Here is a 25294-nt window from a genome sequence, read left to right as displayed (position 1 = left end):
CACCCACATGGGAGACCCAGAAGAAGCTCCTGGCTCCTGGCTCCTGGCTTTGGATCGGCCCAGTGCTGGCCATTGAGGCCATCTGGGAAGTGAACCAACAGATGGAAGATCTCTCTCTCTCTCTCTCTCTCTCTCTCTCTCTCTCTTTCTCTCTCTCTCTGCCTCTGCCTCTGCCTCTCTTTCTACCTCTGCTTTTCAAATAAATAAGTAAATAAATCTTTAAAAAAAGAAGATGAGGGAAATGCTTTAGCACATTGGCATAGGCAATGACTGTTTTCTAAGACCACAAGAGCATGAAAAATAAAAGCAAAAATACACATTTGGGATTTTATCAGACCAAGGAGCTTCTGCAACCAAAGGAAACAATCAACAAAGTGAAGAGAAAACTAAAAGAATGGGAGAAAGTATTTGAAAACAAGCATATGATAAAATGTTAATACTCATATAAGGGTCTCAAAATTTAAAAAAAAAAAAAACTACCAGTTCAAAATTGAGCAAAGGATTTAAAAAGACTTTTTTTTTTTTTTCAAAAAGAAGAAAAACATGCCAATAAACAAATAAAAAAATCCTGGTATTGCTATCTGTCAAGGAAAAGCAAATAAAAACCACAATGAAGCATCATCTCACTCCAGTTAGAAAGACAAAAAAATCTGATGACGTTCTGGAGAAAATGGGATGCTAACACACTGTTGGTGAGAAGGCAAATTAGTGCAGCCATTTTGGAAGTCCCCCCCCCCAAAAAAAAAAATAGAAGTATCAGATGACCCAGCTTTTCCACTTCTGGGACCATATCCCAAGGAAATGAAGGCTCTGTATGAAAGAGATGCCTGTGCCCTCATGCTTATTGCAGAACAATTCACAACAGTGAAGATATTTTAGAATCAGCCAAGATGTCCATCAGTGGATAAATGTGATATATATATATATATATATGAAGACATATTACTCTGCCAAAAAAAAAAAGAAATCCTAATATTTGCAATTTTAAAATGGGTGGAATTGGAAACCAGTATGTTTTGTAAAACAAATCAGAGATGATATAAAGACAGGTATTACATGTTTTCTGTTATATTATGTTCAAAAATGAAATAAAATAGAATGAATAGAATAAGCCCTTGAAAAACACAAACTACTGAAACAGAGTCAAGAAGATACAGTCTGTAGTACCCCGAACATACTAGCAAAATTAAAATTCTATTTTAAAAAATCTTTAAAAAAAAGTTCAGATCCATATTTTCCCTGGTGAAATTTACCAGACATTAAGTATTAAACATTTCTGAGCCCTGTGCTCACACAGGAAAAAGATAATCATCTCTCTCTCATCTTGACTTCAAATAAGCCCCATTCCCTCCCCACATATTTTCCACACTGCAATCCAGGAGCGGAACTTCCTCTTCATCCCCCAAAAGTAAAACACACTCCCAACATGACTAAGAACACAGTAGAAGCCCAGGGTGAAGAGCTGCAGTCTTCATTCCAAGCTTTCTGTTTTCACTGAACACGATGCACGTGCTGGGGGGGATCAGGACAGGAAAAGTACACCACTCTTTTCTTAAATGACTTACCTGCACTTGATGAAGCTGATTAAAAGAATCCTTCTTAATTTCTTTCAGATTGACAGTGGCAAATGCTGGAGAGAGAATAAAGGGTTCTGCTGAGTCATTGTTAAAAGTGCCATCAGGGACTGGGTGGAGGACAAGCCTGCACACTGGAGGAGAAGTATAGTGAGATACTGCTTGTAGTCCACCGTCCACTGCTTCGTAGACATTTCCCCCTACACACTCGCAGGGACACTCATCTTAGTGAGAAAGACAGTTAACATCAGCACATTTTGTGCAGAGAAACAGACCAGGAGACCATGACTTGATTAGAACCCAGACTGTATGCAGATCTCCTGTGAACTACGCCACTGTGGGAAGTGGCCACTGAAAAGGAAAACAGCACTTCACTGCAGCAGTTGGCCTTTGAGAAGTGCTACCTGGCAGATGTTCCTCTAGACACATCTGCCTGCTCAGACATCGACTATTTCCCTAATCATTGTCACCTTCTGATACTGTGCTGAATTGTCCAGCTATTTCATTCTCTGGGACGTACTGAATGTCAACACTGTAGGATTCCCAGCCTTGGGCTTTGCTAGGCAGTGTTCTTTATATACCTCTCTTCCAGTCTCCCCACTAGCTTAGTGGGGATGGTCAGCACGCTAAGCATGCCCACAGCTAAGACTATTAGAAAACATGAAAGATGTGAAAATGCACTAGGGACAAGGCGCTCTGTTGTGCTCTGTTAAAAATGGTAGCAGCAATGAGAAGCCATAGTGCTGCTGCAACAGTGAACTCTGAGCTACAACCTTGATCCTCATCTATTGCAGTATCTCTGGTGTCCATTTCAGTGGGCACATAGCATACAACAGAGGCACTAGAGAGCTGCTGGACTGATCAAGCTTCGCATCAGTTGGATAAGAGCCTTAGTTCTCCCTTTACATGACGCTATACTGGTACCTCCTTTAGTGGAGCCTTGCAGCACTTCCTTCTCGTTATCAGAGGTCAGGATCAGCTCCACAATCCCTCTTTTCACCAGAGCCTGTTGAGAAAATTCAACAAAATGAGCTCCTTACCTTGTTCCCAGGGGAAGAAGAAGATACAAATAAATTGGGAAATTACACAGCTGGGTTCAAATGGGCTGATATGAGCTAGAGAATTCAGAGTGTGGCTGCTGTGATTTGAAGAGGATGTGGCTCCTGAACTCACACAGATAGTTCAACTCCAAGACATAATTTGGAGGATACCAAGAGGATTAAAATTTAATTCAATTATGGTGTCTAAGGGGTGAACCTAGGGATAGGTCCTTACATCACGAGTTGTGTGCCCTTGGGAAGTCTTTCTCAGGAGACGGTTAGTGTAATAGCATTAGCTAGGCCCAGCCACTCTCTTTGCTTCCTGGATCACCATGTGGTCCTTCCAATACATGTTCTGTGCCATTGCCGCCCTGAGCCTTCACCAGATGACTGAAGCAATATAGCCTTCGCGATCTTGAAATACGGATTTCCAAAACTATGAGCCAAGAAAAAACTCCTTCCTTCTTAAGTAGCTTGTCTTAGGTATTTCATTGTACTAATAAAAAACCAGTACAGAAAATTTTATATTTAGGGGTGGGATAATTACTATATCTTGAAACGTGGGATTTTTTTATTGCACTAAAAGGCAATCTTTTCATACTGTGGCTGAGAAATTGTCTGTTCCTAGGTGCCAGGTGCTGATATTTTGTGGGAGGCTGAACCTTAAAATGACGCACTGGTGTTTTGGTCAGAGAGAACTGAAGGCAGCAAGGTACTCAGGCTGCACCACTGATTTTCCTGGCTGCTATCAGTGAAAATTACTGTGAGAATTAGAAGCAGAAATGAGCAGAAACACTTGGAGTGGAAATACTTGAAAATCTTACTGTTCATGCAGAGAAAGAGCAAAGGAAGGAATGTTCTGGATCGGATTTTGCAGTAAAGAAATCTCTTGCTAAAGAAAGTAGCGCAGGTGAGAGGGGGCAAAGGAATCACAGGCAATGCAATGAGAGAAAGATCCCACAGGTGTTGAGGAGATTGGTGATTTCGTTTGCAAATTTGTTTCAAAGATCTTTCAGGGAAAATTCCTTTCAGGAAAGAGCCCTGGTGCACCCTTCTTTCCCAGCAAAGTGTTCTGAGGCTACTGTAGTCCTGCTTCAAGTGGGTACAGACATAACTTATCCTGGAGGAAGACTTTAGCATCACCCACATCATGCTGCTATTGCAAGCATACAGAATGCAAGGTGCTGGGGTCATGGCACTTCCTCCAAGAACCCAAAGGAAATATGGGAAAACCAGGCAGAGCTGTGCTGCAAAGTTAGAGATTCTGCATAGAGCCCCTAATGGGCCACTATCTAGTGAAGCTATGGGAGTGAACCTGATGTGAGCACCTCAAGAAGGTAAAGCAGTCCAAGTGATCAATTTCAGTTCACAATTGATCATAATGAAAGGACTAAGAGTCAAAGGGAGCACATAAACAAGTCTAGTACCTGCTAATACTAACCGATAGAATAAATAAAGGGGAGAGTGATCCAACATGAGAAGCGAGATACTCAGCAGACTCATAGAATGGCGGATGTCCTAAACAGCACTCTGGCCTCCGAATCAGCCCTTAAGGCATTCAGATCTGGCTGAAAAGCCCATGAGAGTATTTCAGGCATGGAAAGCCAAGACACTCTGGGGGAAAAAAAAAAAAAAAAAAAAACCTAAATGAAAGATCTCTGTGAGTGAGATCCCAGTGGAAAGAACAGGTCTTCAAAGAAGGAGGTACCTTTCTCTGAAGGGAGGAGAGAACCTCCACTTTGACTATGACCTTGTCTAAACAAGATAAGAGTCGGAGAACTCAAGGGGCTTCCATAGCCTTGGAAACTCATGACTGGTGCATAGGGAGATTACTGATGCCATAAACAGGAGTGTCAATTTGTAAAGTCAACAACAGGAGTCACGGTGCACTTACTCCTCATGTAGGATCTCTGTCCTTAATGTGCTGTGCATTGAGATTTAATGCTATGAGTACTCAAACAGTATATTTCACTTTGTGTTTCTATGGGGGTGCAAACTTGAAATCTTTACTTAATGTATACTAAACTGATCTTCTGTAAAAAAAAAAAAAAAGAAATTATCAATTCCCAACTTGACTCTCACTGGGATTAAACATGACAATAGTTCTGATCTGATTTCATCATCATTTAAAAAATCATCTATTATTTTTCACTTTATGTTTCTGTGTGGGAGCAAACTGTTGAAATCTTTACTTAATGTATGCTAAACTGATCTTCTGTATATAAAGAGAATCGAAAATGAATCTTGATGTGAATGGAAGGGGAGAGGGAGTGGGAAAGGGGAGGGTTGTGGGTGGGAGGGACGTTATGGGGGGGAAGCCATTGTAATCAATAAGCCGTACTTTGGAAATTTATATTCATTAAATAAAAGTTAAAAAAAAAAGAAGAAGAAGAAGAAGGTAAAGCAACCAGCAACATATGCCTACGCAGAAAAGTGCAGATATTGGGCCGGTGGCACGGCTCACTAGGCTAATCCTCCGCCTTGCGGTGCCGGCACACCGGGTTCTAGTCCCAGTCGGGGTGCCAGATTCTGTCCCGGTTGCCCCTCTTCCAGGCCAGCTCTATGCTATGGCCCGGAAGGGCAGTGGAGGATGGTCCAAGTGCTTGGGCCCTGCACCCCATGGGAGACCAGGAGAAGCACCTGGCTCCTGCCTTCGGATCAATGCGGTGCGCCAGCCACAGTGCACCGGCCGCGGCGGCCACTGGAGGATGAACCAACAGCAAAGGAAGACCTTTCTCTCTGTCTCTCTCTCTCACTGTCCACTCTGCCTGTCAAAAAAAAAAAAATTGCAGATATCAGCTTGTAGCTTCAGAGAGCCTCCATGTTGGCAAAGACCAACAGAACTATGGATGCATGGAATCCTCCACCTTTATTTTTTTTTCAACTTTTATTTAATAAATATAAATTTCCAAAGTACAACTTTTGGATTATAGTGGCTTTTCCCCCCATAACCTCCCTCCCACCCACAACCATCCCATCTCCCACTCCCTCTCCCATCCCATTCTGCATCAAGATTCATTTTCAATTATCTTTATATACAGAAAATCAACTTAGTATATACTAAGTAAAGATTTCAACAGACTGCACCCACACAGACACACATAGTATAGAGTACTGTTTGAGTAGTAGTTTTACCATTAATTCACATAGTAAAACAAATTAAGGACAGAGATTCTACATGGGGAGTAAGTGCACAGTGACTCCTGTTGTTGATTTAACAATTGACACTCTTATTTATGATGTCAGTAATCACCCGAGGCTCTTGTCATGAGTTGCCAAGATTATGGAAGCCTCTTGAGTTCACCAACTCTGATCATATTTAGACAAGGCCATATTCAAAGCGGAAGTTCTCTCCTCCCTTCAGAGAAAGGTACCTCCTTCTTTGATGGCCCATTCTTTCCACTGGGATCTCACTTACAGAGATCTTTCATTTATTTTAAAGGATGTCGCAGACAACCTGGGAGCTCAGGCAGAGACCTATCACAGGGACAGAACCACAGCAGAGAACCCACAGTGAGGCAATACCAAGCAGAAATGTGGGATTGACAAATTGTTAAGTCAACAACAGGAGTCACTGTGTACTTACTTCTCATGTGGGATCTGTCCTTAATGTGTTGTCCAATGTGAAGTAATGCCATGACTAGTACCGAAACAGTAGTTTACACTTTGTGTTTCTGTGTGGGTGCAAACTGATGAAATCTTTACTTAATATATACTAAATCGATCTTCTGTATATAAAGATAATTGAAAATGAATCTTGATGTGAATGGAATGGGAGAGGGAGCAGGATATGGGAGAGGTGCGAGTGGGAGGGAAATTATGGGGGGGGGAGCCATTGTAATCCATAAACTGTACTTTGGAAATTTATATTTACTAAATAAAAAAAATCAAAAAAAAAGAAATGTGGGATTGAAGCTGACACAGAGATGTCCGCCAGTGAAACAGCTAGTGGAGCAACAAACATAAGACTTCAACTGGTGATAACTAAAGCATGGGATATAACCAAGAAAGCTATAAGGACACAGCTTCCCAAGTCCTCAGGCCCTCTCTGGAAGCAGAAATATAATTACTGGTCCTCATGAGTTTGAGTCTTGCTGTGGTCCAATTAATCCTCTCTACTTGCCTGTTATCCCCTTCTGAAACAGAAATATACAGCCTGTGCTTGTCCCACCATTGTATTCTGGAAGTATGTAACTTGTATTTTTAGAGTCTTGCAGCTGGAGTAGTCTGACTTGAGTTTCAGTCTTCTAACTTAATGTTCAACTGAGGTAGGATTATGAAACTACTGGGGATGGGAGGATTACATATTTTATGTAAGGACTTAAGTTTGGGGGAGCCAGAGGTGAAATGATACTACTTGGATATATTATGTCTCCTGGCCTCATACAGTTACATCTCAAAACCTTAAGTTCATGATACTAAAAGCATGGAAATTTGATCCAAGTCTGATTTCTAATAAGTGGGATTAGTGGGAGGTGAATGAAGAAGCCAGCTCTCATGGGAAGTAGGCTATAACAGACTGAGTTGAACTGAGCCACTCTCTGCTCCCTGGCTCATCATGAGACCATAACGATGCACTGGTCTCATTAGACAGCCGAATGAATGGGGCATGCCTGATCTTGGACTGTGCCCTCCAAAGCCATGAATCAAAATAAACCTCCTTACTCGACAAGTAGGTCTTGTCAGAGTAGGAAGCCAACTAATACAAGGGCTATCTGCAACTTAGAAAATTGGGAGAATCACTGGGTCTGTCTCATCCAAGAGTTAATCATGGGGAGTTTGGCCCTAATAATAGCTGAGTGTGGGCTCTGACACCACATGGTTAAATTCTCCAGGGAAAAAGACAATAATTTATCAGGGAACACCTTGAAGAAAGATATAATTAACAGAAATAAAGAGAAGTGGGAAACATTTCATTCTTAAAGAGAGAGGCTGAAGCCATGGGCTCTAAAAAGGAACAGAGAACAGCTTCACAAATAGTAGGTCCTGCCTGAACCCCTGAGAAAGGAATCTTACCACAACTTGGAGAAGGGAAAGGGCTACTGTTATATGCACTCAAGTTTTATTTTTGGTGTGGAGTGTGTAGTATTTTATTTCAATTTAAACTAGCATTTCGCAGATTCAGTATTGCTTGTTGTGGCCGGCACCATGGCGCAGTAGGTTAATCCTCTGCCTGCGGCACCAGCATCCCATATGAGCGCTGGTTCTAGTCCTGGCTGCTCCTCTTCCAATCCAGCTCTCTGCTGTGGCCTAGGAAAGCAGTAGAAGATGGCCCAAGTCCTTGGGCCCCTGCACCCACATGGGAAACTGGGAAGAAGCACCTGGCTCCTGGCTTCAGATCAGCACAGCTCTGGCTGTTGTGGCCATTTGGGGAGTGAACCAACAGAAGGGAGACCTTTCTCTCTGTATCTTCCTCTCACTGTCTATAACTCTACCTCTCAAATAAATAAACAAAATCTTTTAAAATATATTGCTTGTAGATACAATTCTAAGAACATGGTGATATTCTCTCCCTCCCTCCTTCCTTCCCCCTCCTCCATCACCTCCCACACTCCATCCACCTCCCTTTCTTTCTTTTTGTTTTTTAGTTTTTGAGATAACATATTTTAAATTTACATTACAGTAAAAAGGCTTAATACTTCACTGAATAATATGTTTAGCAAGTAAAAAGCAAGAAGACCCTAGTTTAGTAGAAATATAGACAACAGCTATAAACAATGATTGAACAGGAAAATGACCATTTCAGCAATATACATAAATTTGAAAGTAATCATAGACCATTAGAACTATGGTAGTACAATGTTCTTTTTTTTATTCTATTTTACAGGCAGAGTGGACAGTGAGAGAGAGAGACAGAGAGAAAGGTCTTCCTTTGCCGTTGGTTCACCCTCCAATGGCCGCCGCAGCCAGCACACTGCGGCCGGTGCACTGCGCTGATCCGAAGGCAGGAGCCAGGTGCTTCTCCTGGTCTCCCATGGGGTGCAGGGCCCAAGCACTTGGGCCATCCTGCATTGCACTCCCTGGCCATAGCAGAGAGCTGGCCTGGAAGAGGGGCAACCGGGACAGAATCTGGCGCCCCGACCAGGACTAGAACCTGGTGTGCCAGCGCCGCTAGGCGGAGGATTAGCCTATTGAGCCGTGGCACTGGCAGTACAATGTTCTTAACCACTGGTTTGACAAAGTTATAAACAAAGTTTTACAAAACTATACTTGACAGCAATACTGATACACACAGACATTGCTCTCCTTTCTCTTTATTTTTTATTTTTTAAATTTTAGCTCCCACATATAAGGAAGAACATGCAACATTTGTATTTCTGGGGCTGGCATATTGTGCTCAACATGATGTTCCCCAATTGCATAGTTTTGGCTGAAAATTAACTTCATTGTTTTTCATAGCTGAAAAACATTCCATTGTGTGTGTGTGTGTATATATATATATATATTTATATTTATATATACATATATATGGAGGATTACCCAAAAAATGAAATTTACTAAAGGTATAGGAAACAGATGGATGATGAGAGAGCCAGGCTCTCCTCTTGGTATATCTCTTCTATTCTTCTAGCTATACATATTTGAGTCTGGGAGTGTAGTCAAGTAGCAAATAATAAATAACAAAACATAATGGTAGCCAAATTGACTGGTTGAAGCATTTGTGCCAGCCTGAGAGAAGTGTGGGGGAGGAATTGCTCACAGACCTTGTCCAAGACCACAAGGCACAGCTGTGGGCAGGAGCCAACTCCTCCATGGAGTCTCACCCTGTGCTTCCCCCCCTCTTCTTGACCCCCATTCTATCTGAGCCTTTCAGCCAAGGTCGTCTTGCACACAGAGCTAAGTTAACAAGGCAACCTGATGGGTCAGAATGGATCGTGAGGCCCCCTCATCCTGCCCCGTACCCTGATCAGGGCTCCAATGAGACTGGAACCTCATGGCCCCAGAATGTGGAAATTCATAGATAAGGAGGTGTACCACTGGATAAGACAGCAGACAGGATGGAAATTATTGCCTGAGCTGAGCTATCTTTCAATGGAGGAGCAAACAGATCAGAAGATGGGATATGAACACTGATAAAAACTTCCAACTAGTAGCAATCATCGTCATGTCATTGAAACACTATTTACTATAAATCTACATTCACCAATATCTAACTTTAATATTAGTGCTGTGGCCAGGGAGTGCAGTGGATGATGGCCCAAGTGCTTGGGCCCTGCACCTGCATGGAAGACCAGGAGAAGCACCTGGCTCCTGCCATCGGATCAGCGTGGTGCGCCAGCCACAGCACACCAGCCACGGCGGCCATTGGAGGGTGAACCAACAGCAAAGGAAGACCTTTCTCTCTGTCTCTCTCTCTCACTGTCCACTCTGCCTGTCAAAAAAAAAATAATAATAATTAAAAAATAAAAATAGTGGGTCATATAAGGATAGGATTTGGATAGAGATAACAATAGAAATGAAAGATTATTTTTAAACCATGCTTTCTCCCATCAAAAAGTTAAGTACATCTTGATTATCCTATGTTGTCAATTTACAGAGAAATTCAACTTGAACTTAAATACCTTGTTAATGCAAAGTGACCTGTACAGAAAGAAATCATAAACAAATGCTGGAAAGAGATAGATTGAGGAAGGAAACAGGTAAATATGGATACACACCACGCATTCTTACCTGGTAAAGATAAGACATGTACCGCTTATCCCTATTAAATGAACCATATTCATTTTCCACTTGCACTGCAATGACAGGGCCTCCCTGGTGGAACTGAAAGACAAGCACATGGGGGTTTGAGAATGAGGCTACCAGGGGCAAATGCGAAAGTTTTTAGGATCACTGGAGGAGATCTGGTTTGGATAGTTGGACCCAATGCCCCTTAGAGTCTGACCCCTGTCTCCTACTGGGTAATAGGATGCAGCAGGAGTCCTGCTGTCCCTAGTGCTCTAGAGATAAGGGCTGCCACAGACTCCCTCTGTTTTTCAAGTAACCACTTGAATATGAGCCTTGGAACCCAAAACTCACTTGCTGCCTGCCCATCCTATCTACATTCCCACCTGCAAGAGTTTAATTAGTATGCAAATTTTCCTGTGTTGCAAACAGCCTCCAAGTCCTGTGGTAGTGGAATTTGGAGGTGGAGTCTTTGGGAATGAATTTGGGCAAGCTCATGGGGGTGGTCATCACAAATGCTCTGGGCAGATGCCAGCACCAGGCTCTGGGGCTTCTTCAAAACTGAGAGCCAAATAAGCTGCCATTATCTATCAACTACTCAACCTTAGGGATCTTATTGTAGCCAAATAAAATGGATTGAGACAACAAGTGACAAGTGACAAGTGACAGAGACATCCTTCTTCCCCGCTCTCTCAAAGATGATGTCAGCCATGAGTGCCAGGTCCCACTACTTCCACCTGCTCAGGAATGTTGCTCTTGGCACAGCTCCGCTAACTGCTGAGCCTTTCACCTCTCCCTTCCTTGAGTGACCTCCATCATCAAGGACACTTATCCAGGATGTTTGCATTAGAGAGCAATGAGTTAGAGTCTCTAGAATGTGCCAAGGGGTTCTCACTGTATCTTCCACCAGGTATCCGCTTGCATGTCCTCTGCTTTCTCACATTTTGATCATCCCTCCTCACCCTATGTTAGTAAAACCTCCACCCTGCACTACTAACACTGAAGGCTTGTGCTAAACCTGAAGCACAACTTCAGTCACTTGGGTTTAGCCTTTTAGGGTCCTCCCAATGTCAGCATATTTCTTTCTCCTTGGAGCCTATGGACACTGACAGCAAAGTGAGCTGAGATCCATTCTCTGCACTTCCACCACAGAATCCAGTGAATCCCACTGCCCACAGCAAAGATGCCAACGACAAAGGGGATGTGCTACTTCAGGCAAAGGGATGGTGCTCTGCAGCGGCACAGGAAGAATGACCATGTTTGTAGGTTCCTTGACAAGCCATATTTGCCCATTTTTCCTCCTCACTCTGCCCCAGACATGCTGGACTTCTGGTCTTCACACTCCTCATTCCATCTCTTCCCTTCTGCTGATTCTCTTCTACTGAGACTCCTGTCCAGCCTTCAGGTGACTGCTAAGAGTTGCTTTCTGGAAAACATTCTTTGGACCTCCCTGCCTGCTCAAAACCTTGTTCTGTCCCTTCCCTTGACTACCAGGGACAGCCTGTGTCTGATGAATGGTAAACATTATGATTCTTAATGCAGTGCCTACTAGCATAGCTCTATAATTGGACTATACGTACAAGGGATTTCCTGAACAATTTCCTAAGCAAATTGGTTGTGTGCTGCACAGATAACAATGTAGCTATGGTACAGATATTGGTTGTGTGCTGCACAGATAACAATGTAGCTGTGGTTCAGGTGAGAAGGGAGACTTGACTTCCACCATCCACTCTTTGCTACCTTCAGAACCCATTTACAAAGCATTAATTATAAAACAACAAAGGTGACATAAGCACAAAGAAAGCGGTTGGCATTGTGACACAGCAGGTAAAGCCATCGCCTACAGTTCCAGCATCTCATATGGGCACCGGTTCAAGTCCTGGCTGCTCCACTTCCAAGCCAGCTCTCTGCTATGGCCTGGAAAAGCAGTAGATGATGGCCCAAGTCCTTGGGGCCCTGCACCTACATGGAAAGACAGGGAGGAAGCTCCTGGCCCTTGGCTTTGTATCAGCACAGCTCCGGCCGATGCAGCCAATTAGGGAGTGAATCAGTAGCTGGAAGACCTCTCTCTCTCTCTCTCTCTCTCTCTCTGCCTCTCCTTGTCTCTGTGTGTAACTCTTCCAAATAAATAAATATTTTTTAAGATTTATTTTATTTATTTGAAATACAGAGTTACAGAGAGAGGTAGAGACACAGAGAGAGGTCTTCCATCTACTGGTTCACTCCCCAGATGGCCGCAATGGCCGGAACTGTGCTGATCCAAAGCCAGGAGCCAGGAGCTTCTTCTGGGTCTCCCATGTGGGTGCAGGGGCCCAAGGACTTGGGCCATCTTCTACTGCTTTCCCAGGCCACAGCAGAGATCTGGATCTGAAGAGGGGCAACCAGGACTAGAACAGGCACCCATATGGGATGCCAGCGCTTCAGGCCAGGGCTTTAACCCACTATGCCACAGTGCCAGCCCAATAAATAAATATTAAAAAATTTTTTTAAAAAGAGCAAAGACAGGAAGGATGCATATCAGTGCATTAGTGAGTATTAAACTCACAATCATACCCAAGACAACCCTTGGTGCAGTTCCTGTGATGTGTGGTGTGGATCTTCCAGAACCCTGGGTGAAACCCAATGGACAGAAGTCAAAGTTCCTGTCCTCAGCGGATAGTACAGAATCCAGGTGTGACAGAGCAGTCAGGTCAGAACATGCTAGTTTCCTGCAGTGAGAAAAAGATGGAAAGGGAAACTGGGCCTTACCTGGAGAGGAGCCATTCTGGGAACCAGATGATCAAAATACCTGTCCACTGCTTCAATAAAACTTTTCTCTGTCGTCCTCAGTATGGCCTTGGGGTTTCGCAGTAGACGGCTGGGGGTGGGAGAGGGAGGCTTAGTGCATAGACAGAACAGTATGGGTGGGGCCACTGAGCGTGGCTTCCAGGCCCTCCTCAGAGCCCCCTACATCAGCTTTCACCTCCGGGCATACAGCTCATTCTCAGAGTCCTGCCGCACCCAGGGGTCTTGCAAGGATCTGCACCAGCTGAGTATCTTGGACCACTCCCAGACTTGTGGCATTTACAGGAAAACACCACCTCCATCTCCCAGGCACCTTGCAACCTAGAGTATCTTTCAGATCCATGTGGCCAGCCTGAGGGACTGAGCCTGCCTGGACTCCTACACCCACGTCTCATGAGTCTTTTCCATGTACTGACTATGCTTATCCATTCTTTTCAGCTCTTTGAGAACATTTTTCATGACCACAGCATCCATTCTTTGGGGGACAGGGTCCCATTTGCCTTAGGACCTAAGTACTAAGTGTTTATGGGTTTTCAGCCCTGTCCTGGTCACCAGGGTGGTACCAGCTCCACAGCTGTCCAGCACAGGGAACAGTCACTTCCCTAAATTCCATGTCCATCGGGCACAGGCTTTTTGTGTTCCTGAGATGGATGTGAGAAAGAGCCCATCGTGCAGAAAAGCAAAGCTTTCATATGAATCTGAGGAGGACAAGTATTTATCTGACGGCAGAGCCGAGACGGAAACCAGGAGTCCCATCTGATGGCACAGGTGAAGAACAGGATTCTCAAATTCTCACCCAAACCTCACACATCTGGACTGAGAACCAACATCAAAGATGAGCAAATAAGACCAAGGAAGAGAGAAGGAAGGGAGTGGGCCGAGTCTCAGGGGGTGGCAGAGGTGGAAACAGCATAAGAGAGAGACCAGAGGGGTTAGGCCTTCTGTGCAGACCCCAAAGCTTCCGTGTCCTTTCTTCCTGCGCATGAGAACAGTAGAGGTAGCCATAGCACCTGCCTGTGGGGAGAGAGACGAGGATGGGCCTCCTGCCCCGCCTCCTCCCTGCAGTCCCTGGCAAGGCCACAAGCTCATGAACCAGGACAACCATCTCCACTCCTGTGCAATGGGGATAGCAATGATACCAGCCCCTGGCCACAGCTCTCAGGTGGCAGATGAGAGGGCACAGTCAATGCTAGACACACATGCTCAGGCAGTGAAGGCTGCTCTCATCATTACTAGGCTGAACTTTTACTTTTGGTAAAGCAAAATAGTTTACTAAACCACAACTCTGGTGTCAGGACCGAGCTTACCTGGGCAAGCCCCCAAGGTCGATCTCAGCACAGATGTAGGGACCAGCACGCAGAATCACCCACAGCCCGATCTCCCCTGCCATCGTCACAAAGGTCCTGTGGAGGTAAAACCCCCTCAGCACTGAGCATGAGTCCAGGGCAGAGGCCAGGTGGAAGGGAGCCTACATGCACCCCAGGGTGAAAGAGCTGTGTCTCTTCCCCATACTTTCTCCACCACAGACACTGGAGTGACGGAAGGCTCCACACCACCCCTAGCAGAATAGGGCATTCATATAGCAGATCAGAGGCCTGAGGACTTGTGAGCTGGATTTTCTCCAACTCCCAGTCTTGAAATCTTCCCTTCTGGGAGCCTGAGGAGGAACCACCTCTGGCAGGTAACACGGAGTTATAGCAGTGAACCCAATGGGCAGCATATGCCCCATCCCATGATTTTGAGCCCCATTGCAGTGGTAGATCACACCCAGGATCTTTGCTCCCTCTGGGCTGCAGTGCCAAGTATGGTCTAGAATCTGCAGGCCCATCCCTTCTGGAAATCAGGTTGTGTCTATGAAGCAAAACCTCTTACATGGTGCTGAGAAGAGACTCTAGCCCTATCCCCTTCTGGCTGTCAAAGGAGAGGTAGCACACTGCTACACTGCTGATCTTCCCCATGCAACCATCTCTCTGCCTCCTCCCCACCCCGCCCCCCAGGCCAGCTCACAGAAGCAGCAACATCACATACTTCAGGTCCAGGTTCCCAGAAAAGTCAAATTTGCCTGTTTCTGGCTCATGGAGGTTCCAGGGAATGTATCTGGAAGACATAAGAGGGAAGAAGACTAAGAATTGTTTTTGTTCTTTCCTAAAAAATTTCTAGACAGTACATGGGTGTGAGAACCAACATGGCAGCTGAGTAGGACACTCTGGTGACCACCTCTCCCCAGAAACACCAGTGTGCACAGCTATTTGTTTACCAAGTCACCTTTACAATGGAAGGTAGATGAGAGCAGTGTCTCATTTCAGTATAATGATTTTCCAAGATCACACAGAAGCAAGCAGGAATGGAAGAATCACCTGTGTCTCCTTTCACCCAGCTCCAAGAAGTGCATCATGAAGAGATACACTTCCTGCTTAGGAGAGGGAGAGGAAATTGAAGTTCAGTTCTGGAATCACTGTGATAACATTTAAAGTTGGACCCTGCTGCCCGGGCCCATACTTGCAGAGTATTTGAACCCTACATTGCCAGGCATTGTTCTCCACCCATCCCCCAACTAGCAGCAGAATGCTGAGCAAGGCTCCAGCTGCTGTAGGGGAGGGCAGAAGAGGGAACTTAAGACCCTACCTTGGGCCGGCGCCGCGGCTCACTAGGCTAATCCTCCACCTTGCGGCGCCGGCACACCGGGTTCTAGTCCCAGTCGGGGCTCCAGATTCTGTCCCGGTTGCCCCTCTTCCAGGCCAGCTCTCTGCTATGGCCCAGGAGTGCAATGCAGGATGGCCCAAGTGCTTGGGCCCTGCACCCCATGGGAGACCAGGATAAGTACCTGGCTCCTGCCATTGGATCAGCGCGGTGCACCGGCCACAGCGTGCCGGCCGTTGCAGCCATTGGAGGGTGAACCAACGGCAAAGGAAGACCTTTCTCTCTGTCTCTCTCTCTCACTGTCCACTCTGCCTGTCAAAAAATAAAAAAAAATTAAAAATTTTAAAAAAAGACCCTACCTTGGATTCAGAGCCTGACCCACTGCACACTGAAACCTCGTGATCAGACCAGTGCCTACACAATGATCCTCTAGACTTGTCCTGGGATCAGACAGACACCTGTGCTCTGATGGGATGGGCTCATATGGCAGGTGTCAACCCAAGCCTCAGGCAGGCCTGGTATGCACCCCTCGGATTCATGGAGCCTAGTGATTGTGGGTTCCAGATGTGACCCAAACTGCTGTAGTCTAAGAAGCTAGAGGGCTGCCTTTATTACCCTCTACCAAACTCAGACAGGCAGTAAGAAGCCACCAGACTGTATTTTGGGACTCAATGCTGGGCTGGTAACTTCCAAAACAAGGCAGAGGCTAATAGTCCCTAGACCTAGGAAAGTGCTTGTGTACAGCCTCCAAATGCACCCCAGTCATCAGGCAGAGATCTGTGCCCTGGTGGGACAAACTTGTTTCAGCATGCATCACCACCAGCCTCATGCAGACCTGGTGTGCACCCCCAAAATTTCACAGGGCCCAGTGACTGTAAGACCAAGATATGCCCCCACCTATTATATGTCTCAGTGACTGAGGGGATCCTCTGTCACCCCTCCTCCACACTTAGGCAGACAGCAAGCAATCATAAGACTACTTTGGGACTCAGTGCCAAAGTGGTAAAATCTAATATTGAGCAGATCCTAAAGGTCCTGTCCCCAGGCCAGTGCTCAGGACAAAGCCTCTGGACCTGCTTCAGTGCCAAGTGGAGTTCCATGGACCCAGTTAGTCAGTCTTATATCCTAGTCAGTATCACCAGTGGCTTGTAGGAGAGGCACTGGACAGCTGCTCAACCTCAGAGGCAGATAGACCATACCTGAGTTAGCCCAGGCTGCACTGGTCTCAGTGAACTGTGGACTCAGGTTTGAACCAGCATTGCAGCATTGGGGGGACACCGGACTAAGAGGCTAAGCCTACCCCAGCCATAAAAAGAGGCTTGGAGGGATAGACTATGCCATTTTAGGTACCTCCTTAGTTTATTCTGAAGGAAACTCCAACTTCAGACTTAGAACAAAATTGAGCTTAGGGAATATTTAGGATTGAAAACAGGAAAAAAAATCAACATAGGACCTGGAGAAACTTAGACTTAAGGAGTAATCTACTACTGAAATATCAAAATTATTCTTAGCCTCAGAGAAAACAAAAGCCTGCCAACAACTTCTGGAAGGGTAGCCACAAAGCCAGAGCACTATAATCCTTTGGTGAACACATAACGTCATCTACCAACAAGCATCAAGAACCTCCAGGGGATAAATGCCCTCCCCTGTAGAGCAAAATAAGGTGCCAAAAAACAACCATCTAGGCACTGAACTTTTCAAATACTCAAAGAAGATTACAAACTAGCTGTTTTAATGAAATGCAATGAAATTCAAGAGAACACAGAAATAACCCAATACTCTGTTTTTAGAGAGAGGTATAAGTAATTAAACAAAATCAGACAGAAATCCTTCAAATGAAAAGTGCATGCAGTGAAATCAAAAGCATGATAGAAGGCATCACTAGTAGAATAGATGAAACAGAAGAAAGAATGAGTGAGCTTGAAGAGAGGCTATTTGAAAATACACAGTAGGAGTAAATAAGTGACTATAACCCTAGACCACCGGAGCAGCCAGACCCGCCGGAGCCGCAGAGTCTGCGCGCCAGCGCTGGAAGGGGAGGTGAGCTAAAAACCTCTCGGTAACCCGAGACATTGGCGGGGAAAGGCAGAAAAAGCCTGCAGAGAACGAGGCCTGAAACCCCATTGGGGGAAGTTCACCAGGCTGGCTGGAGGAGAGAAAAAAATCGAATAAATAAGGGGAACCGGCACGGACATTTAGCCTCTCTCTCCACTCACCTTACAAAGCCGAGCAAGACAAAGGGCAGGCGCCATTTTACAAAAGTAAAGCAGTGCGTGCCATTTTGCATATGTAAAGCGGGTGTCTCTCATTAGCCAAGCAGAAACACCTGACTCTGGTAAGCAAACCAATACCCATAGGGGCCAGATTTCATACATTAACGACTCTCAATTCCACTCAGCTGTTTAGAATTACTTCCCAACTGAGTCAAAAAAAAAAAAAAAAAAAGAGAGAGAGAGAGATAGCGCAAGAGAACAATCAGGGTGAATAACCTTTGGCACACCCTTAACCCTGTAGAACCAGAGCTCTCTGGCCACACCCATCACAGCCTCTAAGGATCCATCAAAAGCAGACAGTCCTCTTAATCCAGAGTCACAGTATAACGAGAAAAAACCAAAGAATATCTCCAATATGACAAACAAACGCAAAAGCCGAGGTAACAAGAACAAGGAAGACACTATGACGCCCCCAAATGAAATAGACACCCCAATTCAAGATTATGAAGATGATGAGATAGAAGAAATGCAAGAAGCAGATCTCAAAAAATTGATAAGAACATTAAGAAGTTCTCAAAAACAAATTCTCGAACTACAGAAATCCTTAATGGACAAGATAGAAAATCTCTCTGGTGAAAATGAAATATTAAGGAGGAATCAAAATGAAATGAAACAACTAGTAGAACAGGAAACTGTGATAGTGACGAGAATCATAATGAAATGAAGAATTCAATAGATCAAATGACAAACACATTAGAGAGCCTTAAAAACAGAATGGGTGAAGCAGAACAGAGAATATCAGACTTAGCAGACAGAGCACAGGAAAATATACAATCAAACCAAAGAAAAGTAGAGGAAATTAGAAATCTAAAACATATTGTCGGGAATCTTCAGGATACTATTAAAAAACCCAACATTCGGGTTCTAGGAGTTCCTGAAGGCATGCAGAGGGAGAAAGGATTAGAAGGCCTTTTTAGTGAGATAGTAGCAGAAAATTTCCCAGGTTTGGAGAAGGACAGAGACATCCTAGTACAGGAAGCTCATAGAACCCCTAATAAACATGACCAAAAGAGATCCTCACCACGACACGTTGTAATTAAACTCTCCACAGTGAAACATAAAGATCCTAAAATGTGCAAAAGAGAAACATCAGATTACTCTCAGAGATCTCCAATTAGACTCACAGCAGACTTCTCATCAGAAACTCTACAAGCTAGGAGGGAATGGCGAGATATAGCCCAGGTACTAAGAGAGAAAAACTGCCAGCCCAGAATATTATATCCTGCAAAGCTCTCATTTGTGAATGAAGGTGAAATAAAGACCTTTCACAACAAACAGAAATTGAAAGAATTTGTCGCCACTCGTCCAGCCCTGCAAAAGATGCTTAAAGATGTGTTACACACAGAAACACAGAAACACGGTCATCAATATGAAAGAAGATAAATGAAGGAAATCTCACACCAAAAGATCACAGGAAGTTCAAAACATATATCAGAAAATATCTTTGGAAAATGGCAGGGCAAAGCTACTACTTATCAATAGTCACATTGAACGTGAATGGCCTGAACTGTCCAGTTAAAAGACACCGATTGGCTGATTGGCTTAAGGAACAAAACCCATCTATTTGCTGCTTACAAGAAACACATCTTTCCAATAAAGATCCATACAGACTGAAAGTGAAAGGCTGGAAAAAGATATACCATGCCAACAGAAATGAAAAAAGAGTGGGCGTAGCCATCTTAATATTGGACAACATAAACTTTGCCACAAAAACTGTTAGGAGAGACAAAGAGGGGCACTATATAATGATTAAGGGATCAATTCAACAGGAAGATATAACAATTATCAATGTATATGCACCTAATTACAGGGCACCGGTTTATTTAAAAGATTTGTTAAGGGACTTAAAGGGAGACTTAGACCCCAATACAATAGTACTGGGGGACTTCAATACCCCACTCTCAGAAATAGACAGATCAACAGGACAAAAGATCAACAAGGAGACAGTAGATTTAAACGACACTATAGCCCAAATGGATCTAACAGATATCTACAGAACTTTTCATCCTACACAGAAAGCATTTACATTCTTCTCAGCAGTACATGGAACCTTCTCTAGGACTGACCACATACTAGGCCATAAACCAAGTCTCAGCAAATTCAAAAGAATTAGAATCATACCATGCAGCTTCTCAGACCATAAAGGAATGAAGTTGGAAATTAGCAACTCAGGAATCCCTAGAGCATATGCAAACGCATGGAGATTGAACAACATGCTCCTGAATGAACAATGGGTCAAAGAAGAGATTAAAAGAGAAATCAAAAATTTTCTGGAAGTAAATGAGGATAACAGCACAACATACCAAAACTTATGGGATATAGCAAAAGCAGTGTTAAGAGGAAAGTTTATATCAATAGGTGCCTACATCAAGAAATTGGAAAGGCACCAAATAGATGAGCTTTCACTGCATCTCAAGGATCTAGAAAATCTGCAGCAAACCAGACCCAAATCTAGTAGGAGAGGAGAAATAATTAAAATCAGAGAAGAAATCAACAGGATTGAATCCAAAAAAAAAAAAATTTACAAAAAATCAGCCAAACGAGGAGCTGGTTTTTTGAAAAAATAAACAAGATTGACACCCCATTGGCCCAACTAACTAAAAAAAGAAAAGACCCAAATCAATAAAATCAGAGATGAAAAAGGAAACATAACAACAGACACCACAGAAATAAAAAGAATCATCAGAAATTACTACAAGGACCTGTATGCCAGCAAACAGGAAAATCTATCAGAAATGGATAGATTCCTGGACACATGCAACCTACCTAAATTGAACCAGGAAGATATCGAAAACCTAAACAGACCTATAACTGAGACAGAAATAGATACAGTAATAAAGGCCCTCCCAACAAAGAAAAGCCCAGGACCAGATGGATTCACTGCTGAATTCTACCAGACATTTAAAGAAGAACTAATTCCAATTCTTCTCAAACTATTCAGAACAATCAAAAAAGAGGGAATCCTCCCAAATTCTTTCTATGAAGCCAGCATCACCTTAATCCCTAAGCTGGAAAAAGATGCAGCATTGAAAGAGAATTACAGACCAATATCCCTGATGAACATAGATGCAAAAATCCTCAAAAAAATTCTGGCCAATAGAATGCAACAACACATCAGAAAGATCATCCACCCAGACCAAGTGGGATTTATCCCTGGTATGCAGGGATGGTTCAACGTTCGCAAATCAATCAATGTGATACACCACATTAACAGACTGCAGAAGAAAAACCATATGATTATCTCAATAGACGCAGAGAAAGCATTTGATAAAATACAACACCCTTTCATGATGAAAACTCTAAGCAAACTGGGTATGGAAGGAACATTCCTCAATATAATCAAAGCAATTTATGAAAAACCCACCGCCAACATCCTATTGAATGGGGAAAAGTTGGAAGCATTTCCACTGAAATCTGGCACCAGACAGGGATGCCCACTCTCACCACTGCTATTCAATATAGTTCTGGAAGTCTTAGCCAGAGCCATCAGGAAAGAAAAAGAAATTAAAAGGATACAAATGGGGAAGGAAGCACTCAAACTATCCCTCTTTGCAGATGATATGATTCTTTATTTAGGGGACCCAAAGAACTCTACTAAGAGACTATTGGAACTCATAGAAGAGTTTGGCAAAGTAACAGTGTATAAAATCAATGCACAAAAATCAACAGCCTTTGTATACACAGACAATACCACGGCTGAGAAAGAACTGCTAAGATCAATCCCATTCACAATAGCTACAAAAACAATCAAATACCTTGGAATAAACTTAACCAAGGATGTTAAAGATCTCTACGATGAAAATTACAAAACCTTAAAGAAAGAAATAGAAGAGGATACCAAGAAATGAAAAAATCTTCCATGCTCATGATTGGAAGAATCAACATCATCAAAATGTCCATTCTCCCAAAAGCAATTTATAGATTCAATGCAATACCAATCAAGATACCAAAGACCTTCTTCTCAGATCTGGAAAAAATGATGCTGAAATTCATATGGAGACACAGGAGACCTCGAATAGCTAAAGCAATCTTGTACAACAAAAACAAAGCCGGAGGCATCACAATACCAGATTTCAGGACATACTACAGGGCAGTTGTTATCAAAACAGCATGGTACTGGTACAGAAACAGATGGATAGACCAATGGAACAGAATTGAAACACCAGAAATCAATCCAAACATCTACAGCCAACTCATATTTGATAAAGGATCCAAAATCAATCCCTGGAGTAAGGACAGTCTATTCAATAAATGGTGCTGGGAAAACTGGAAGTCCACGTGCAGAATCATGAAGCAAGACCCCTACCTTTCACCTTACACAAAAATTCACTCAACATGGATTAAAGACTTAAATGTATGACCCGACACCATCAAATTACTAGAGAGCATTGGAAAAACCCTGCAAGATATAGGTACGGGCAAAGACTTCTTGGAAAAGACCCCAGAAGCACAGGCAGTCAAAACCAAAATTAACATTTGGGATTGCATCCCATTCCTGGGAATTTACGAAAAGGAGCTGAAATCAGCATACAAGAGTTATCTGTTCCCCTGTGACTATAGCAGCTCAGTGCATAAAAGCTGGAAGCAACCAAGGTGTACACCAAGTAATGACTGGATGAGTTGTGGTATATATACACCATGGAACACTAGTCAGCAGTTTTAAAAAGAATGAAGCCCCGTCTTTCACAACAAAATAGTTGCAGCCGGAGACCATTGTTCTTAGTGAGATAAGCAAGTCCCAAAAAGACAAATATGTTTTCTCTGACTGGTGGTAACTAATATATAGAGTACAAAAAAATGTAATATATATGAGTGAAATTGACATTTTGATTTAAAATTGACATTTGATTATCATTTATAATCCTTTAATATACTCCTGAGGAACAACAGTTTCTCTACTTATTATTTGCTAAGTTATTTATTTAGTGAAGGGTTAAGCTTGTGATTGAAAATATGTCAATGCAAAAAGAAAGAGAAAAAGAAAAAGGGGGAAGATGATAACATGGGAAATACATGAAATTTGTTCCCTTTATGTAAATTAAAATTTTAAATGAGAAAAGTAAATAATAGAGAAACTAAATCTCTACCTTTTGCCATAAGCAGGAGTAAATCCAAAATGGATTAAAACCTAAATGTAAGACATGAAATTACGAAATCATTAGAAGAAAACAGAAGATAAAGTATATTGGAATGAACAAGGATTTTATGAATAAGACTCCAAAAACAGAAGGAATAAAAGTGAAAATAGACACATGGGATTTCACCAAACTAAAAGGCTTCTGCAATAAAACAATACAAAAAAAAATGAAACAACAGATTGAAGAGACAAACTACAGAATGGCAGCAAATATTTTAGAACTATACATCTAACAAAAGTATCAAAATATCAAAAGTTATTAACCAAAGGATCTAAGGAGCTCAACTGAACAACACGGGAATAAATAATACAATTTTAAAATATACAATAAATATGGAGGCACTTTTCAAACCAAGAGGTATGTAAAAGTATGCTCAACATCACTAATCATAGAGCTCAAAAATAAGCAAAACACAAATATTTATAACCCAATTAAAAGTGAAAAAATATGAACAAACAGTACTCAAAACAATTAAAAATGCCAGAAAATATGTGAAAAGCAACTCAATATGATTATCCATAAGGGAAGTGCAAATCAAAATCTCAATGAAATACCACCTCACCCCAGTTAGAATGGGTGGCAACAAAAAGACAAAAATAGCAAATCAGTGAGGATGTAGAGAAAAGGGACCCCTTACACACTATGAGAATATGAATTAATATAGCTATTATGGGAAATATTTCTGAGCTTTTTTTTTCTCAAAAAGCTAAAAATCATTCTACTCACTTCTAGGTTATCCAAAAGAAATGGAATCAGGATTTCAAAGAGATACCCAAACTATATGTTTATTTTGGCATTATTCACATTAAGCATGTTATAGGAGCAAACTTGGTGCCCATTGATAGGTAAATGGAATACAGGAAATGTGATATGGATATACACACACACAATGGAAGATTAACTATAAAGAAAAATGAAATCTTGTCATGTGCAGCAAAATAGGTGGAAGTGGAGGACATTACAAGTGAAATAATCCAGGAAGACAATTGTCACATATTCTCTGTCACATATAGATATATAACAAAAAAAGAAAAAAGTCCAACTGAATGTAGAATAGTGATTACTAGAGATTGAGAAGGGAGGGGTGGAAATATAGAAGGAGGCTGAGAATGGGTACACAAACATGGATAGAAGGAACAGGTCTGGTGTTCCACTGTGCAGTGGGGTGAGGCTAGTTCACAATAAACGTTTATATTTTATGGAGAAGTAAAGGAGAGGAGCTTGAAGTCTCTAAATATGAAGAAATGGAAATGCTAATTACCATGATCAACTCACTACATGCTGCATAGATGTCCTGAATTACACCCTATAAAGTTGTACAATTATGAAATGGTACTTTTTTAAACTATGAAACTCTTGTAGGAAGAAAAAAATAGGATTTAATTAGAAACCAAGATGCAAATAATTTAAAACATACATGCAGTAACAGCTTCCAGTAAAATTCACTAATTAGTTATGATTTAATTATTTGTTTCATGCACTAGCCTGGGATCAGTTTACTGCCCCTCTGCTTGAAGTTAATCCTGTTTCCCTTTGCAGAGAGCAGCTTTGCCACCAGGGAGCAGCAGAGGGCATTCAGGAGGAAAGAGCTCATTCTGCATTCCAGGGCCCTGAAGGACCACAGGTCAGTGAAGATAACAAACAGATAAAGACAACTGTGGTGATCCCTTTGAAAAAGTTCTTCACAGAGGGGCCAGCGGCATCCCATTTGGGCACCAGTGCAGCCCTGGCTGCTCCACTTCGATCCAGCTCCCTGCTAATGTGCCTGGGAAAGCAGTAGAAGCTGGCCCAAGTGCTTGGGTCCTTGCACCCATGTGGGAGAAGACCCGGATGGGGCTCCTGACTCCTGGCTTTGGCCTGGCCCAGCCCCAGTCATTGTGGCCACTGGGGAGTGACCAGAGGATGGACGACCTCTCTCTCTCTCTCTCTCTCTCTCTACCTCTACCTCTACCTCTGTAACTCTGCCTTTCAAGTAAATAAAATAAATGTTTGTAAAAAAATAGTTACAGAAAAGAATGCCTTTAACAATCAAAGTACTATTAACCCAGAAAGACAATATTGACTTAAACAGCTTGGCATTAACACAATATAATTGTACCTTTAAAAGTTTATGGTAGAGGCCGGCGCTGCAGCTCACTAGGCTAATCCTCCGCCTTGCGGCGCCGGCACACTGGGTTCTA

General features: G+C 42.9%; 1 protein-coding gene across 1 annotated transcript in view; it reads right to left on the bottom strand.

The window, feature by feature from the left end:
• The window catches only part of LOC100345977 (beta-galactosidase-1-like protein 3), a 70883-nt gene that overhangs the window by 40446 nt on the left and 5143 nt on the right, over window positions 1–25294 (bottom strand). The window contains exons 4-9 of the mRNA XM_008248356.3: window positions 15092–15160; window positions 14371–14466; window positions 13028–13136; window positions 10286–10378; window positions 2499–2580; window positions 1566–1630 (exon numbers count right to left, since the gene is read on the bottom strand). Coding sequence (XP_008246578.2) covers window positions 1566–1630; window positions 2499–2580; window positions 10286–10378; window positions 13028–13136; window positions 14371–14466; window positions 15092–15160 — 514 coding nt within the window. The remainder of the gene's footprint in view (window positions 1–1565; window positions 1631–2498; window positions 2581–10285; window positions 10379–13027; window positions 13137–14370; window positions 14467–15091; window positions 15161–25294) is intronic.

The sequence above is a fragment of the Oryctolagus cuniculus genome, chromosome 1, assembly GCF_964237555.1.
Source record: "Oryctolagus cuniculus chromosome 1, mOryCun1.1, whole genome shotgun sequence".
NCBI classification, from domain to species: domain Eukaryota; kingdom Metazoa; phylum Chordata; class Mammalia; order Lagomorpha; family Leporidae; genus Oryctolagus; species Oryctolagus cuniculus.
The sequence above is the reverse complement of the archived record's forward strand: the minus strand, read 5'-3'. Positions and strand labels throughout refer to the sequence as shown.